Here is a 15,449-nt window from a genome sequence, read left to right as displayed (position 1 = left end):
CGGCCAGAGGGGGGAGGAAGACTGAGAGGGGTAACACTACCTCTGGGAGTCCTGCTGCTGAGACTATCGGTCTTGCTGGAAAGACCGATGCGACCGACCTTGGGGCTGCCACGGTCGCTGTCTCTTCCGGCCGGGCAAGATGGAGGCCGACGACATCCCGTGGTTCTTGGCCGCTGCCTTCATCCTGAAATTGCGGTTCAGGAGCTCGTCGGTCTCAGCGTGACAGAGACCAGAGCCGTGAAGTGGCATGTCCTCAATAACTGTTCTGACGTTGGGTTCAGGTCAGATCAATGCAGCCATGCATGTCGGCACAGAGCCATCTGAAGGTCTGCTGTGTCCCTTCGACTATCGCCGAATTTTGTTTGGGGTGGCCGGTCAACCAGAAACCGCTGGATGGAGAGAACTGGTACAGGGATTCAATCCTGCGGGACGATCTCACCAAGGAGGCCGGCACCTCTCAGGGCCGCCTGACGAAGGTCTCCAGGGATGGCAGCAGCGGGATGGATGGCGGGGACGGTACACGGCCGTGCACCCTGTGTTCGACTGGGTCGTGAGCTTTCTCTTCGGGGAGGAAAAGCCCAATGTCCAGGGACCTTGGCATCCTGATGATGTGTTAGTTGAGAGAGCGGCCATCACCGGTGGGAAAAGAAGGCTCGAGGTGATGCAACCTCTGAGGAGAAGCCTGGATGGAGGCCTCATCGTCTGATGGGCCCTCCGAACATGACAAGATTTCTGGCTCAGAGGCGGTGTCTGATGCCAGTGGGAGATCCGGCACCTGGACTCGCGTGGGGGACGCGTCGGAAGCTGAAAGCTGCCGATTCCAGAGCGGGCCGCTACGGCCCGGATGTTGAAGCCCTCGCATGCGACACCGGGGGCTTCCCTCTGTCAGGGGCCATAAGACGGAGATTCAGCCTCGTGAATCTTCTGAAGGATCCTCATCAGACGGTTCATCCTCGCCTGAGTGAACGGTCAGAGGGAAGGACGCCCTCCATGGAGGTCTGGCCATCTCCGCATTGACGCGGACAAATGCCACAGTCGAAGGCAGCGGGGAGTCGATTGTGGAAACCGCATACGATGTCGGCAACTGCCTCGGGCGAGAAGAAACCGGAGTCGGAGTCCTTGGCTGGAGAGCGCGTCTTGTGCGAAGCGCGCTCCTCGCCCTTGGAGGACGCCACTGACTCACCTGGCACCGGGTGGATTCGGGCCCCTTGGGCATAGAGTCGTCCAAAGCCCCCTCAGAGTGCCTCTTCCTAGAGGATCCCGGCATCTTGCCCCGCTCCCCGGGGAGGGGGGGGGGAGGGATTGCCCGGCAGGTCTGACAGGACAATGATCCCTGAAGGCTGAGGCTTGGTCGCCTTGCACCCGTCCTCCGGTGCGGCGTTCATTGACGGCACCCAGGGTGCCCCCGTCTTAGGCGGCTTGGAGGCGTGTCAGGATGCCTTCGATGATGCCTTCGACGATGCCTTGGAGGATGGGACCGGCACGGCCAGGGCCCCCGCATCCGCTCGTTCCTTCGAGCACAAAGCCTCCAAGGATGCCTTCATCCCGGACTTGGCCTTGGGTCCGGGACGGCCAGGGCCTCCGCATCCGCTCGTTCCTTCGAGCACGAAGCCTCCGAGGATGCCTTCATCCCGGACTTGGCCTTGGGTCCGGCACGGCCAGGGCCTCCGCATCCGCTCGTTCCTTCGAGCACGAAGCCTCCGAGGATGCCTTCATCCCGGACTTGGCCTTGGGCTCGAAACCCTCAGTCCCCGGCGTTATGTGGGGGCACTTGGAGGGTCCTTTGGTGGCGCTGGGTTCGAAAGAACCATGGGCCACACCAGCTCGATCCTTCGAGCGCGAGCCCTCCGAGGACGCCTTTGTCCGGGGCTCCATCCTGGGCTCAGAACCCTCGGTCCCTGACGTATGTGGGGCACTTGGAGGGTTTGTTGGTGGCACTGGGTTTGAATGAACCACGGGCCACATCCGCTCAATCCTTCGAGCGCGAGCCCTCCGGGGGTGCCTTCCTCCCGGACTCCGTCCTGGGCTCGGAACCCTCAGTCCCCGACGTTATGTGGGGGCGCTTGGAGGGTTTGTTGGTGGCACTGGGTTTGAATGAACCACGGGCCACATCCGCTCGATCCTTCGAGCGCGAGCCCTCCGGGGACGCCTTCCTCCCGGACTCCGTCTTGGGCTCGGAACCCTCAGTCCCCGACGTTATGTGGGGGCGCTTGGAGGGTTTGTTGGTGGCACTGGGTTTGAATGAACCACGGGCCACATCCGCTCGATCCTTCGAGCGCGAGCCCTCCGGGGATGCCCTCCTCCTGGACTCTGTCCTGGGCTCGAAACCTTCAGTCTCCGACGTTTTGTGGGGGCGCTCGGAGGGTTCGTTGGTGGCACTGGGTCTGAATGAACCACTGGCCACATCGGCGGTGGTGGACGATTCAGCCACTGGTGGGCAGACACCACGCTGGACACGCTGGCCCGGGAAGAAGAAGCAGGCGGCGTAGCCGAGGGAGCTGACGATGAAGAGAGGGCCCCCCCCCTGGGTCTTGGGCTTGCAGAGTGGGCAAGTCCTCGGATCGTTTTCCCGGATGCACCTTGTCTCTGCAACGTCACACTTTGAAAGGTGCTGGAGACCTTTCCGAAGAAACAAAAGCGGAGGGAAAGTCCAAAATCGAGGTCAACAAGCTGAGAGTCCGAAGTTATCAGGGGTGGGAGACAACGAATGGTCAAAAACACAGTGATTCCAATCAAGCTAAAGAGCGAGCGAAGTTCCCTGAAGCAGCTAGCGTGGCGGAAAAAAGGAACTGGGGAAAGAGCGGGAAGGCAGGGGCCTTATAACGGGTGGGCGGGGTTACCGCCAAAAAGTTTCTATATGTTGCAAAGTGAACTTTGCCTAGTGATTCCAGAAGTTTCCGAACAGCACTGCGCAGGCGCAGTGAAACCCATTTGTATGATTCGCAGAGACCACGAAGAAGAAAACTACAACTGAGGGCATCTTGATAAACATATGCCCTTATCCGAATACCGACTTACTGTACCTGGAAAATAACTGCAAAACATTGTTTTTTGCAACAGTCAAGCGTATGATTCTCAATTGTCAATTAAGACAATAAAGAAAAAAACAGCCCTTGTGATAGATCATAAAACCTGCCTGATGGGAATTGTGGCTTGTGGAACTTACAGTGCTCTGCGGATAATATTTGTGATCTACATTGCTTCCAGGTCTTCATGTGGCTTCCAATCCACATTCTCTTTCCTGTGCAGATAGTTCTGCAAACTTCTTTTATCATGTTTTCTCTCAAGTCATCTTTTAGTGATCCATACAACCATATGGTCCATATATCTTTATGTCCCATTTGTCTTTTCCAGACATGTTTTTATAGATTTCTTTATAACATTGCCAAAATCTCTCGACTTATACTGCAAAGACTCTGGACCATGTCCTAGTGGTCTCACGACTAGATTACTGTAACCTTCTCCTGGTAGGGCTTCCTCTCTCTCACCTCCGCCCATTAATTTTTGTCCAGCATTCAGCTGCACGTATTGTCATGCCTCCAGAGCATCTTTGATGCTCTTGAGACATATATTTAGTTGAGATTATATTAGCTTTTTTATGTATGTTTAGAAGGGAAAATAGAGATATACAGCTTTAAGAAAGGCAAGGATTGTGGGAAATCCCAGGGTCTCTTACTGTCTCCCTCTAGTTATTTTCAGTGTGTAGTAAGATTTCAGCCAAGTCAGACCTGGAGAGAGTATTTTCCTTTGAAAAAAAGATAAGTCCACAAAGGAAGAAAGATAGTCCTGAGAAGAAGAAAGATAGAATCCACCAAGAAGAGAGCAAGGTATTTAGAAAGGACTATTGAAAAAGAAGAAATCAATTTTGTGTTTTTTGTGTTATAACCAGTAAAGCTTTTGGAAACGTAAGAAATTTGTGGACAAGTCTTTTGTTCTGGCTGTGTTCCCGAGAGCCAGAGACCTTACTACACCCAAAGTCCATAGCATCGCTCTTGGGACAAAACACGTATTATTTCACTCGCTCGCCGTTTTGACCATGTTTCTCCTCTACTGTCATCCCTTCACTGGCTCCCTTTCCTCTTCCGCATTCAGTACAAACTTCTGTTGCTGACTTTTAAAGCCCTGCATGGGCTGGCCCCTCCTTATTTAGCTGAACTTCTTTCTCCTTATATCCCCATTCATGCCCCCCCCCCCCCAGTCTGGTAGTCAAGGTCTCCTGTCCCAGCCTAGGATTTCCACTGCCCCGTCCCGGATTCGTCCCTTCTCACTTGCTGCCCCTCACTCCTGGAACCTCCTTCCCCCACAAGCATGGCTCATCACTTCCCTAATCAGTTTTAAAACTGAGTTAAAGACCATATTGTTTAGGGAAGTGTTCCTAGGGACTCTGTGATTGTTACCTGGTTGTCTGATACTTGATTTAATATTTGATGTTTTTAACTTGCTTTCTTTTTATTCAATTCTATTTTATAATATTATCTATTGTTTTATCTATTTGTTATTATCTTTAGATTGTATGCCATGGGCAGTCTTTTTTATATGTTCTTTAATTTTATTGATTTTTGTACAGCGCTATGTACATAAACAGTGCTTCACAAACAAAGTTTAATAATAATAATTATAAATAAAAAGCTTCCTATTTCTGTGAAACACACAAACATTCATTTTGGGGGTGCTCCTGGACTTGTCTCTCCATCTGACAGCTCAGGTGGATGCGACAGTCAGGAAGACCTATTATCAGGTTCGGCTGGTACACCAACTGAGCTTCTTCCTGGAATGGAAAGACCTTGAAACAGTTGTACATGCACTGGTAACCTCTCAACTCGACTTTTGAAATGCACTCTACATTGTGTCAAGTTCGGAAACTTCAATTGGTACAGAATATGGCAGCTAGGCTGGTTACTGGCACATCTAGATCTGCCCATATCTCACCAGTTTTCAAATTGCTTCACTGGCTGCCTATTAACTTCCAGGCAAGATATAAAGTGTTGGTTTTAACCTTTAAAGCCCTACATGGCTCAGGTCCTGACTTCTTGTGGAAACGTCTTCTCCCATATTGTCCTCCCCACACTCTTCACTCTGCCGGGAAGAATCTGCTTCAACTGAAAAGGACTAGACTCTCTGCAGTGACCCAGCATTCATTCTCAGCTGCTGCACCCAGACTCTGGAACGGCCTGCCAGACGAGATCCGTCAGATTACCACCTTGGAAACCTTCTTTGATCTGGATTTCCTGCATGGCAGGGGGTTGGACTGGATGGCCCTTGCGGTCTCTTCCAACTCTATGATTCTATAAGAAGGCTATTAAGATGGTTCTCTTCCGGCAGGCCTTTCCAGACTAGACCAGCCCTGCTTACCTGCCTCCCCCTCCCTACCCTTTTCTTCTCTTTTTTCCCCATCCTCATCTCTATCCTGTTTGGACTCTGCTACAAAACCTCTTATTTAATTGTTATTTTATATTATTGCTTTTAATGTCCCTTTGGTTTAATCCTTTTTTTGCGTTATTTATGTTTTTATAACTGTGGGGGAGAAATAGGGATTTGGTTATTTTTAATGTATTCCTTTTCAACTGTATTTGTTTTAATGCTGTAATCCTCTTGCATTCCCTGCGATTAAGTGGAATATAAATAATAATAATTAATATTATTATTATTATTTTGAAGCTTGGAACAAATACAAAGGCTAAAAACATGAAAGTCTGTAGTATTTGTAAAATTCTTTGTAAATGAATGTGAATTTGCCTGATGACAGAACTACAATTTTAGGAAAATCATACCTCTGCCTGTTATTCACACAGGGTATGATTGGCAAGGAAGATAAACATATCCATATGTGCCCATGTCTGGCAGCACACTCCAGTGAGGGTTTAAAGACTTGGGGATAGGCAAGAGAATATGCTACTGATGCCTGAAGGACTAGCGTCCACAGAAATCTTTGTGGGTAATTATGCCTTTGGTTAAGATTCTCATACTATCTCTTGTATATAGATCAGGGGTAGGCAACCTGCGGCCCGCGGGCCGGATGCGGCCCAGCAAGGCCTTGAGACCGGCCCCAGCCCGGTCCTGCCGCCGGAGCCTTTGGCCTCTCGCGTGAGGGTGTGGGGCCTTTGGCCTATCAGGAGGAGGCGGGCAATGGGGGGCAAGCGGCAGGCAAGGGGGGCAAGTGTCTATAGAAGCCTCCGAAACATGCATTTATATTAACATTTTTTTAAAAAAAACAGCAAATTTGTTAGTGGGTCCTCCATTTTTTTTTAAAAAAAAGTGTCCTCCATTTGAAAATTTTGTCCTACATTTGTCCCGGTTTATTTATTTATTTAATTTTTTAAAAAATATATATGTATTTATTTATTTATTGGCTTCGGCCCCCCAATTGTCTGAGGGACAGCAACCCGGCCCCTGGCTCAAAAAGGTTGCCTACCCCTGATATAGATCTTCGTAAAGTGTGTATTCTTTCACCATTACCTATGAGTTTTTTCATTACCTGTGAGCTTTCTCAATCAGTTCCAAGTCATCTTGATGACGCTGTTGCAGACTCTCTAGTAACAGCTTCTGTTGATTCTTCTCCAGCTCCAGCCGCCTTATCTGAACATATGTTTAAAAAATTTCAATATGAAGTGTTTCTTTAAAAAATGCCAAAAATCAGTTGCAATATACCACATATGTGAGTAATAAAAACTACAGGTATTACTGTCAGATAATACTAGGGAGTTACAATGGGTCTTACTTCAGAACAGGGCTAATCTCACTACATGGCTTTAATTTAGGGAAACTCAGAGGTTAGAGGAGGGACCCAAGGATTTGACAATCACTTCTGAAAAATGTACTCCAGCAGTTACAAAACTGGGAAGTAGCTAGTTACAAATAATTATTTAATTAATAACTAAAGCATCCAGGAGACACAGAAAGCTGCTTTATACGAAATCTGACTGCTCGTCCACCTACCCTTGTATTGTTAGTCCTGTATTTGGTTGTCAGGAATGGCTCTCCAGGGCTTCAAGCAGGATTCTTTCCCAAGTCTACCAGGAAATCTTTTAAGTGTTCAAGGATATTTCACTCACTTCCATTTCATCTCTGAGCATCCTCACATCTCACAGGGCTTGTGGATTCTTTTTTTTTTTTTTTTTTTTGGTTCTTTCTTTTTAGAGTGAGCAGATCCCTTAAACACTTTTTGTACCTTACTCCCAATGTTTGCTAATACTTTTCTCTGGTGTTTATGTGATGCACCTTATGCTATATGAGGACACATGCTTAGCAAATAAGGTTCACTCTCAGCATACTGAATAATACTTTCATAATGAAAAAATTAGAAAGAGCAGTTCAACATTTTCAACTTCAGATACAAGCTTGGCAAACTTACCTGGCCTTCCAGCTCAGTGAGGCGAGTCTGGGCACTCAGAAGCTCTGCCTGATAGCCTGCCAAGCTCTCTCGCAACTGCAGCTGGACACCTGCCAATATTTTTTCATAGCCATTGTTATTTGGTGAGCTCAGTGAGTGGGGCACTGAGTGCAGCATCTGAGAAAGGATAGGACAGGGAGAGGAAGAGATATAAACAAACCATATTTTTAGCTTCTTGAGCATGGACTGAGAAAGATCAAAGCTGAATTCAAAAATGAGGTGATAAGTGCTTAATAGTCCTCAACACTGTACCAAGTGTTGTGATCTGTCATTGAAAGAACAGGGGAGATCCACTGTAAAATGGAATGTATACTGTGACAAACATGGCTCTATTACTTAATTGGCAAATATGACAAAGGCAGTTTTTGGCACCAATTGTGAAGAAGACCAAGAGCTCTAACACCAAATAGCTGTGTATTGACCTTATCTGTTGCAGTCCCTACAGCTTTTCTATGTTTTACATGTGTCTACTGGTGTATTATAATGTTGCATTTGTGTTGATAGCCACCTTGGGATATTGTAGCTATACGAATACAGTGGGGAAATAAATATAACAAAACAGCTTGTTGTTTCCAAGTTCCTTTCTACAAATGAACAAGTATAGGAGGAAAAGATTTTCCCTTTTGGCAAACCTTGTCCTTACAAAGAACCATATGGGAGTCAGATATGTCATGGTTTATACACACAAGAACAACAGAATATCCTTTTCTGGATGTTTACATAGGGAGAACAAATCAGTATCTATCAGGGATATTTTAAATCAGGAAATCTGCAAGTGCTGGACACTGTACTACATAATATCTGAGATCCCTTCCAAATGTTATGACTGCATTCAAATCTAATTAGAAGCATCTAAACACAGGAACAGTGCACCAAGGCCATATCTGGGCAATGCATAGCTACTTCAGAAGCAAGATCCACTGAGTAGTAGTGGACTGTGCAGCCTCATGGGCTAATGTTTTTTTTTAATCCATGCACAGTGAGGAGAAGTCACTTCATAAGCCCCATTTATATGAACCTCTAAAAAGACATGTGTGCTTGTTTAAAAAAAAAAAATCAGTTATTTACTCCTCCCTTTTCCCTTCCTTGATATTTTAAACATATCTCACCACACATACCTGAGAATGCACTGGAATCTGAAAGACTTCTTGATGTTCTTGCAAAAACGTTGCAGGTGCTGGAACTGCAATACACATGGATATCAGATATAGCCATTGACTTATGAGTTTATAGTGAAACATGACTACCAGATCTCCTTTCTTATTTTTGCCATTTCATCGTTAATATTCATGGTGAAAAAGAGGCATAATAGTATAGTTATTTAGAATACTTTGCCCTAAAATTCTCCATACAAGTATAGAGAAAAATAAGAGGCACAATCTTTGACAAGAAAATATCTTGGATTATCCCTGACTGAGCAAAAATAAGTATAGATTTCCAGATATAGAAGAATCTGCCTCAATTCAAAGAGTATAGCAGAACCCTTAAGGAAAATGGGCTAGAAAATAAGCAAAGAGATGGAGATACAATTGGGAAGCAAAACAAGCTGTTTTTCTCTTTGCACCAGCATCCAACCATCTTCTCAAATAATCAAGGAAGTGTCTGTTGGTATACTGCCTTGGCAGCCCAAGCTTCAAATGTTTCTACTATTCATTATTTTAGTAATGAGGGCAGTAATTAATATACAACTTCCTTTGAAAACTAGGGCCAGTTGGTTTATAAAAGTAAGTAAATATCAGCTACCTAAGGCTACCAAAGTAATAAGTCATGGAGATACTTTTGGAATGTACCTTGAATCTCACCTGTTGTATTAGAGTCTCCAAAAGGAGTTCCTTTTCTGACATCAGATGGAAAAGCAGGAGTAGTTTGTTCCTGAGATTTTAGCCAAGGCGTGGAAGTCCTTCAAAAAAGAGATATTCATGGTTAGATAAACATCCAAGCGAGAGACTTATGTATAAATAACAACCTGTAATCTGGTTAAGACCACCAACTTCAGGCATATAATGGGAATTATTTAGGTAACAATCCATGGGCCCCAAGGACGAGATCACCCTGGGGCCACAGGATGGAGTACATCTCCCTCTCCAGCCAGAGAGAAGAAGGTCTGTGGGCTGAAAGACCTACCCTTACAAGGATCTTTGTTGCAGGCACATAAAGCTCTTTTGGCCCTTGCTGTTCTGCTGTCAGTGCTCTAGCTGTGCTAACACCTAGACAGCATATAATAAAAAAAGCATGCTGGGCCTTCCCATTTCCCCAACATGCCCTCTGAATGGAAGGGGTTGGGTCAGCACACTAGCTATGGAGCTTCCTTCCTTCACATTTGATTTTGATTTTTCTTTTGCTGCTAGCATACACTCAATAGGAATTGGGATTTGGATTTTCTGTTGGTTCAACTTCTTCCTCTAGAGCTTGAGCCCTAACTGTGTCCATATAGACTGGCTACACAACTGAAAAAAACAACCTAATAAGCTGTTTTCTGACCCTTCCTTTTGATTTTAAGCATCTTTTACGTATGTTGAGTTAGCTTCCATTTCTATGCCAATTCATGTATTTCACTCTAGGATAAGTGATCCAGTTTCATACAGTGGAATTCAATATGCTCCAGTGTATTCTCTGGGATTTACCCCCAACCAGGCATTTAGGATTTCTGCCTGAATCACCATGTAAAGCAGAATGGTCTGCATCTTCTGCCCTTCAGATGCTCTTTGAAAACATGGAAATAGCATTGCACCTAAACTTTTGCTTTCTTTCAATGCTTCTGTGCAATAGAGAGCAGAGGAACATCTCAATTACCAGGAAGACCAAGCCTGATTGAAGACATTTTGCTGCCTGAGACAAAGGACAAGATGCCAACCCTCCTCCTCCCAAATCATCACCAGATATGGAAGCCAACTAAAGAGCCCTACTGGATCAAATCAAAGACCCATTGAATTTAGCATGCTGGTGCTGTACCATGGTTAATCCACAGCTGCCTTGAATCCCATTTTGGAAGAAAGGTAGGATATAAATCCAATAAATAAATAAATAAATAAATCCCAGAAACAGAGGTCTTACCCAGGTTCTTGTAGTCTTGCAGGTCTATCCGGGGGAACAATAGACTGCTGGTGTCCCTGTGCAGAGGTAGTACACTGACTAATTAAGAACACAGAAGTGTATTAATTTTATTTATAGTATTCAGAAGTCACAAAAGATGCCTTTAAAGTAAACTTTCATAGTGCGTATACAGATCTCAAACTGCAGGCATTATAATATCCAAGTAAAACTATTGCCTGGAAGTCCAGAATATTCCACTCAGTATCAGCCTACAAGATTACTCTCAAGGGACAGCAAAAAGGTTTCTGTGCCTGCAATTGTGTACAACTCTAATGGGATGCTCTTCATGTCTTACAATCTGGATGCTTGCAAACCATCTACATATTAAGATATATAATACATGTGGAAAACTTAAAGAAGCTGGCAAATCACAGCAAGTACAAATGCTATTCATAAAGTGGAAACTGTTAAGTGCAGAAACAGAGCCCCCTTGGTCTTACGTGGTAAGAGTGATGGGATCCACCTCCTCTCCATGTATTTGAGATTTAGAGGGCCTCGGTTTCTTTTCCTGCACTTTGTCCTGCATGCGAGATTTCTTCTGAGACAAGACACTGCTCAGCCAGCTGTCACCATCATCTTCAATTGGCTCTGGTTTCATTGTCACTGCTTCAGGAGCTGGCTTGGTTGTAGAAGGGAGCTGGTTGGTAGGAGTTGGATGTTCAACACCTAAAGACCCAAGTGGCACATCAGGTGTGGTTCCTCTTATGATGCTTTTGCTGGATTCTTTTAATGGAGAGGGAGGAGGCAAGTCAAAATCTTCATCTTTCAGTCCCAACCAATCAGCTCCAGTCTTGCTGCGTACAGGGCTGCCAGATGCTGGGGTGGAAGGTTTGGATCTCTGGTCTGATTTCACTTCACTGAGGTTCTCTGAGGAAAACCTAAAAGAGCAAGCAAGGAGAGGTACTAAGATTTTACAGGCAGCCTTGTGGGAGAAAATGTCGTATTTTGTAGCATACTTATTACCTGACCGATTGTCGTCTAGACTGACGTCCCTCTGAACCAGATGCCACAGTAGGTTGGTAGGCTCCAAAGGTGAACTCATCTCCCAGAATGTCTTCCTTATCTGCATATGGGCAACACATTTGAGTTATCAAGCTGCTGAAATGCATTATCAAGTCTTTGCTTTCTTCAGAACAAGTAAGGAGTCTGTGGCTCTTATTATAAACAGATTCCAGCTCCTATCATCTTTGATAACTGACCATGTTGGCTGGATCTCATAAGATCTGTAGGGTCACTGGTTCTTCATCCCTGCTTTAAAAAATCTAAGTGAACTCAGATGAAGTATGTAAGTGTAAAAGGTAGATATAGTGGATGTACATGATAAGCAATCATCTGGAAATATGAGTCTTTTCATAAAGTAGTGATTAAATTTGTTTAATTTTATTTTTATCCCATCTTCCTCCCAAGTTGGAACCCAAAGCAGCTCACAAACCTTTAAAACAACACTTTAAAAAACAAAAGGACAAAATGCTTAAAGAAACAAAAAACACAAAATGCTTAAAGAAATGAAGATGACAAAGACTGAACCTGGGGTCTTCTGCATGAAAAACATGTGCTCTGCTACTGAGATGCACTTTCAGCTTCCTACCCCTCATTTCTTTAAAAAATGAAGGTGATAAACTTGAAGGTGTAGCTTAGTAGTACAGCATGCAGCTTTTCATCGCAGGTGCTGTCTCCAGCAACTCTAGGTAGGACTGAGAATGATCTCTGATGGAAACCCTGGAAAACAAGTGCTAGTCAGTGTAAGTAGTAATGAGCTGAATGGACTAACAGTTTGACTCAGTAAAAGAAAGTTTCACATGTACTTGTTTTTTTAACACTTATTGATTTATATAAATACATCTGCGTGTGACAGACATTCGTATTTATCCACAGCAATTTGTCTCAAAGTGAGTACTCACACAACACTATTACATGAATTTGATATCATTTTAACATCCCCATCTCCATTCTATGGAATCCTGGGATTTGTAACCTGGGAATGTAGTTAGAATTATGGCTGATCTCTCCGTTTCCCTCATACACATAATATCTCGGGAAGTCTTTCTGCCCTTACTTTGAAGTTTCAGAGTCTCTGTTTGAAAAGAAGATAGGATTTCATATGCTTGGTTGGTGTCTCTTTTTTATACATCTGTGACTCTACCCAAACATTACTTTGACAAGGATGTTGAAGTGTTTTTCCCAAGCCACATTGTCAGGTGATTCCCATTTCACACCATCTCAGAGTATTCTTAGGGTCTTTTCTGATCACTGTAATGTGAAATAAATATGCTAAGCATTTGACTGTTGCTCACATCTAGCAGATCTTACAGAGCAACCATATTTTCTATTGGCATTCATTACTTTGTCAATCAGGAAATGTAATTCCTCTCTCAACTACCTGTTGCAATCACCATGTGGAATCTAGTTGAATAAGTTTCAAAGATATGTACTGACCAGTGTCCCTGACATTGCAAAAGTAAAAAGCAATGATGGCAACGCCATGCACTATATTGTGATTTTTTTAGAAGTGTGTTTAGGAATGAAAGACTGAGTGCTTGCCTGCTGCACCACTCAAGGTAAAACACTCACATCAGGCATCCCTTTAAAAGAAGTGGAGCAGGAAAGGCAATAATCTGGTCCTCTGAAATCACTGCAGTTTATTGTACTGTTGATGTTATTCCCCTTCAGGTTTCTGAGCTTTTAAGTGTATTCTCATTGTATTGCAGTTTGAAACCACTTTAGCTGTCTTGGCTGGGAATTGAAGTTTGAAATACATGAATCTATAGTACTTGCCGGCTTGCTTTTGATATTTCTTATCCAGTTTGAATTCCTTTTCTTCTCCTGTTCTGGGTCTTTCCAGGAGTTTTTTTGCTGTTCCTCGTCCCAACAGTTCATCTAGCATGGATCGGGCAGGGCGAGACTCCTCTCTGCCAATGAGAAATATCATCGATATCATGAACTTCCCCCACTGATTCACTGGTTGGCAGACAGATCATTAAGTGCTTGGATCTATGTTGCGTTAAGACACATCAACTGGAACAAATAATGCTGTGGCCAATTTTACTCCAACAATGTGTACATGTTTTATTATTCCAGTCCTCCTTCTTTAGTGCTAGGCTGTAATGATACACATCTTTAGAACATTTCTTCTTACTCTTTCCCCTAAGCTAAACACAGAGGAAACACTTCAACCCCTTTATCATTTCAGTTTCCTGTTTTTGAAATTTTTCCAGCTTCACCATGTCTTTTTTGTGAAATGGTGAGTAGAACTGTACACAGTATTAAGCATATGATTGCACCACATATTTGTATAATGGAGTGTGATACTAGCAAAATGTTCAGTTCCAGAACCCCCCCCCCCCTTCCCCATGGATACCAAAATCCGTGGATGCTCAAATCCCATTAAATGCAATGGCATTAGTAAAATGGTATTTCTTATATAAAATAGTAACATTAAGGTTTGATTTTTTTGGAGAATATATATACATATATATTCTAGCTGTGGATAGTTGAATCTGTGGATAAAGAATCAGTGGATATGGAGGGCCAACTGTGTGTCCACCATTCAACTTGTATTTTTCCTTTTTCACAGCAGTGCAAACTGCACTAACATTGCCACTGAACTATCAATCACAATCCCAAGGTCTTTTCCAAGGTCATCTACTGCTCAGATCTCATCAGTGTATATGCAGCATGTCCCACTTGTTTAGACAGAACTGTCTTTGCCATTTTAACATCCAATCCTCCATCTGGAGATAATCTTTTGGAACTTGAAACTTCACTCTTCTGATGTGATGGAACACAGTTCTTCTCATCCCCAGCTAATAAGGCCATATGATAAATGTTCAAAAACCAGAAATTCCAGCTACTATTTTCTGAAATTAACAGAACCATGTCTCAATAATTTGCGAACAGGAGCAGGGCAGGCTTGGAATTCATGAGAAGTTGAATACCTTGGCTTTCTCTTAGCTTCTGCTAAGGTGAAAGTACAGTCAACCTCCATATCCACAATTTTTTAATCCATGGATTCAAGCATCCACGGCTTGAAAATACTCCAAAAAGATATAAATTCCAAATAGCAAACATTAATTTTGCTATTTTATATAAGGGACACCATTTTCCTAACCATAGTATTTAATGGGACTTGAGCATCCATGGATTTTGGTATCCATGGTGGGTCCTGAAACCAAACCCCAGCGGATAACAAGGGCTCACTGTATATTGGCTTCTACCTTCACCTTACCCTCTACTCTGGGTATCCAGAATGGAAAAAGGCCCCCAGAGTAAAAAAGTTAAAAAAATATTAAGTTACAAAGTCACTAAGAGTTACCCCTTTCCTATGCCAAGCCTAGCAATGCCATAACTACCAAGGATGGCCAGATTCTTAAGATTATCCAAAAGTTCCAAGTACCAATGTTTCAACCTGAGGAAGCTGGTCATTCCTGCCCTATCCTGTACACAACTGGAATTTCTTGGCTGAACATTCTCAGAAGTGCTGCTGGTGTACTGTTGTTCAGCCATTCCCCTGTGGGATTTCACAGGGTCAATACTGTCCCCTATGCTTTTTAACATCTACATGAAGCCACTGGAAGAGGTCACCCAGAACGTTGGAGTTGAATGTTATCAGTATGCTGATGCTACCCACTTTGATATCTCCATCACAACTGATGCCATCCCTTAGTTACCCCCCTCCCCTGATCAGACTACTGTAATGTGCTCTACATGGAGCTGCCTTTGAAGAGTGTTTGGAAGCTGCATCTAGTGCAAAATGGAGCCGCCAGACAGGTGTCAGGTATGCATTTTAGAGACTATATAAGAGCAGTCCTGCAAGAAATGCATGGGCTTTCAATTTGCTCAGAAATTTGAGATCTTCAGAGCAGGCCCTGTTGCATGTCCCAACACCTTGTGAAGTTAGGTTGGTTAACACATACGTAACAGGGCTTTCTCTGTAGCAGTGCCTGAACTGTGGAACTCCCTACCCAAG

The 15,449-nt window shown here is 44.1% G+C and overlaps 1 protein-coding gene across 5 annotated transcripts in view; it reads right to left on the bottom strand.

Moving 5' to 3' along the window:
- Positions 1–15,449, bottom strand: part of FBF1 (Fas binding factor 1) — a 47,838-nt gene that overhangs the window by 17,602 nt on the left and 14,787 nt on the right. For 4 of the 5 annotated variants that reach the window (XM_089535786.1, XM_089535814.1, XM_089535805.1 and 1 more), the window contains 8 exons: positions 13,259–13,392; positions 11,447–11,546; positions 10,924–11,361; positions 10,445–10,522; positions 9,181–9,290; positions 8,509–8,573; positions 7,352–7,507; positions 6,476–6,576 (listed from right to left, as the gene is read on the bottom strand). In XM_089535786.1, coding sequence (XP_089391912.1) covers positions 6,476–6,576; positions 7,352–7,507; positions 8,509–8,573; positions 9,181–9,290; positions 10,445–10,522; positions 10,924–11,361; positions 11,447–11,546; positions 13,259–13,392 — 1,182 coding nt within the window. The remainder of the gene's footprint in view (positions 1–6,475; positions 6,577–7,351; positions 7,508–8,508; positions 8,574–9,180; positions 9,291–10,444; positions 10,523–10,923; positions 11,362–11,446; positions 11,547–13,258; positions 13,393–15,449) is intronic. The other variant, XM_089535795.1, reaches the window with a different exon arrangement.

Source organism: Sceloporus occidentalis, unplaced genomic scaffold (assembly GCF_023333645.1).
Source record: "Sceloporus occidentalis isolate IW3139 unplaced genomic scaffold, rSceOcc1.0.p SCAF_1, whole genome shotgun sequence".
In the NCBI taxonomy this organism is placed as follows: domain Eukaryota; kingdom Metazoa; phylum Chordata; class Lepidosauria; order Squamata; family Phrynosomatidae; genus Sceloporus; species Sceloporus occidentalis.
The sequence above is the reverse complement of the archived record's forward strand: the minus strand, read 5'-3'. Positions and strand labels throughout refer to the sequence as shown.